The sequence below is a fragment of the Austrofundulus limnaeus genome, unplaced genomic scaffold (assembly GCF_001266775.1).
Source record: "Austrofundulus limnaeus strain Quisiro unplaced genomic scaffold, Austrofundulus_limnaeus-1.0 Scaffold141, whole genome shotgun sequence".
NCBI classification, from domain to species: Eukaryota; Metazoa; Chordata; class Actinopteri; order Cyprinodontiformes; family Rivulidae; genus Austrofundulus; species Austrofundulus limnaeus.
This window is the reverse complement of record NW_013952543.1, coordinates 473,489-475,587: the sequence shown is the minus strand read 5'-3', so window position 1 is coordinate 475,587 and position 2,099 is coordinate 473,489. Positions and strand designations below refer to the sequence as shown.

At 38.6% G+C, this 2,099-nt stretch overlaps 1 protein-coding gene across 1 annotated transcript in view; it reads right to left on the bottom strand.

The window, feature by feature from the left end:
• Window positions 1-1,132: 1,132 nt before the first annotated feature.
• ormdl2 (ORMDL sphingolipid biosynthesis regulator 2) overlaps window positions 1,133-2,099 on the bottom strand; it is an 18,578-nt gene continuing 17,611 nt past the window's right edge. Inside the window, exon 4 of the mRNA XM_014016230.1 lies at window positions 1,133-1,666. Coding sequence (XP_013871684.1) covers window positions 1,531-1,666 — 136 coding nt within the window. The 3' untranslated portion in view covers window positions 1,133-1,530. The remainder of the gene's footprint in view (window positions 1,667-2,099) is intronic.

Here is a 2,099-nt window from a genome sequence, read left to right as displayed (position 1 = left end):
CCTCAAATTGTATTTGTATATTAAGATTTCCCATTTGGAAAGAAACAAAAACTTTGCTAACTCACAGGGAAAAATTTGAAGTGTTTTTCCTCAAAATCAGGTGTTTTGTTACTGTTAAAAAAACGCTTCAAAAATTTTTTAGGATTATATTTCAGACAGTTCAATCAAATGATAAATTGATAAGGCATTAATTCATTATATTTTGACAAAATGAAATTTTTGCACACATTTAAATCAAAACCCTATCATTTCTCCACATTCCCATTTTTTGGACTTAATCCTCGTTTCRATGACAGGTTACATATTTTGTTACTTTAAAGACATTTAACAATGACTTACTATTTATTGTTATTGATGTAGGTCTTAAACTTGCATCTTATGGATATTTAAAGGGTCAAATGACTTAAATTTAACTTTCATAATTGATGAAAGTGTCTGCATTAGCTGGGACATCGTGGCCATGACTTTACATTTTAAAGCTTTAAATTTGGAAAAGATGACATCCAAACAGCACATCGCCAGCCGTCAGTGTTCACAATCAATCTAAAGCCAAAGCTGAAAGCAGGAAAAACGGCCCTTATCTTTGATCAGACAGATGAGAAAGAAAACTCATTTATCCAATCTCTCCCACTCTCCAGGTTTAGTTTCAGTGGGTCCTGGGGACAYGGTGACATTTCCACACAGCAGCTGTGAGCGGCCCACCACCAGTTTCTCCACACTGTGTGAGCTGGTGTTTGAAGGCAGGGAACACCCCCAACAACTCCACGGAGAATGACTCCACACGGTTACTCAACAGGTTGAAAAACAGCTGATACAGCGAGCGCTATTTGCATGTATTTCCCAGGCTCTGCTCGACACCAGCAACAGTTTAATGTCATTCACAGAGCGCCGCATTTTTTTCTGCCACTTCCCTGAAACCCGAATCAACAGGGAAACCTCACACTGATGGAAGCACAACTCCATCCACTACAGGTTAAAGGGGGGGAAACCCTCGGATTTGTGAGCGTATAGCCAATCCTGTGACACCCCCTCGTCATGTAAAGCACCTGGATTTTCCACAAGCTTTGAAAACTGGCCCACGTGTAGTGGGATGGGTGCAGGAGGGTTTCCTGCACAGGGAACAGCCAGAACCTTTCAAACAGCACATGACTTTATTTTGTGCATCAAGACAAAATGTTTGTTGCATGTGTGTAAATGCATGCCGCAATAATAATAATAATAATAATAATAATAATAAACTACAATTAATGAAGATTCAATCACAATTATGGCAGGATCTTGAATAAAAAGGTGAATAAATATCACAGCTGAAAGCAGTGCAGTTAAGACTTTGCTCTTTGTCAAAAATCAGAGTTGATTTGATGTCAGGATGCCAGTCAGGAATATATTCACTGTGATGAAACAACAGGCTGTTTAGTTTCTCCGAGGCTGCAGCCTTCAGACAACTCCACATCTTCAAAACAGAAAACAGTCCAGCACGAAAAAAAAAAAAGAAATCCAGTGTTTTCAAATCCATTAAAAAAAAAAAAGTCAATATTTATTGATGCCAAATAGCCGTACTCCATGAAATTGAGGCARCTTCGGCAGGAGGACGGTGAGGAGGGAGCAAGTGTTGATGAAGAAATGTGTCGGATCGTACTTTGTGTAGAAACTGGCGAGAATATACCTGCAAAGAGAGCAGACGTCAGATAAAACCTGCAGTTTCAACACAAAATAACCTTTCRTTAAAGAAAAACAGGTCATTTAAATAAAAAAAACGTTAAAGGGAAGATGTAACAGGCTGCCATGATAATGATAGCTCTCTGGTTTAATCAGCGCGTGTGAAATAAGTGTGAAATAACTAGAGAAGTGGTCATTTCCTCACTGGATGGTTTGTGCTCATCGATGCATCAGTTTGCAAACATTTTTTTAAATCTTCATATCTAATTATTAGAGGTGCAACAATCCATATATCTGTATCGAACCGTTCTACTATGTAAGGAACAATAGAGATTTTAAAAATTTTATTTGATCAACTTGTCTCCTGAAGATGCTGTGTTGAAGGATCAGTGGATCTGTGTTCGACTACTCCACCCAGGCTGCATTGTCGAGCACAGATC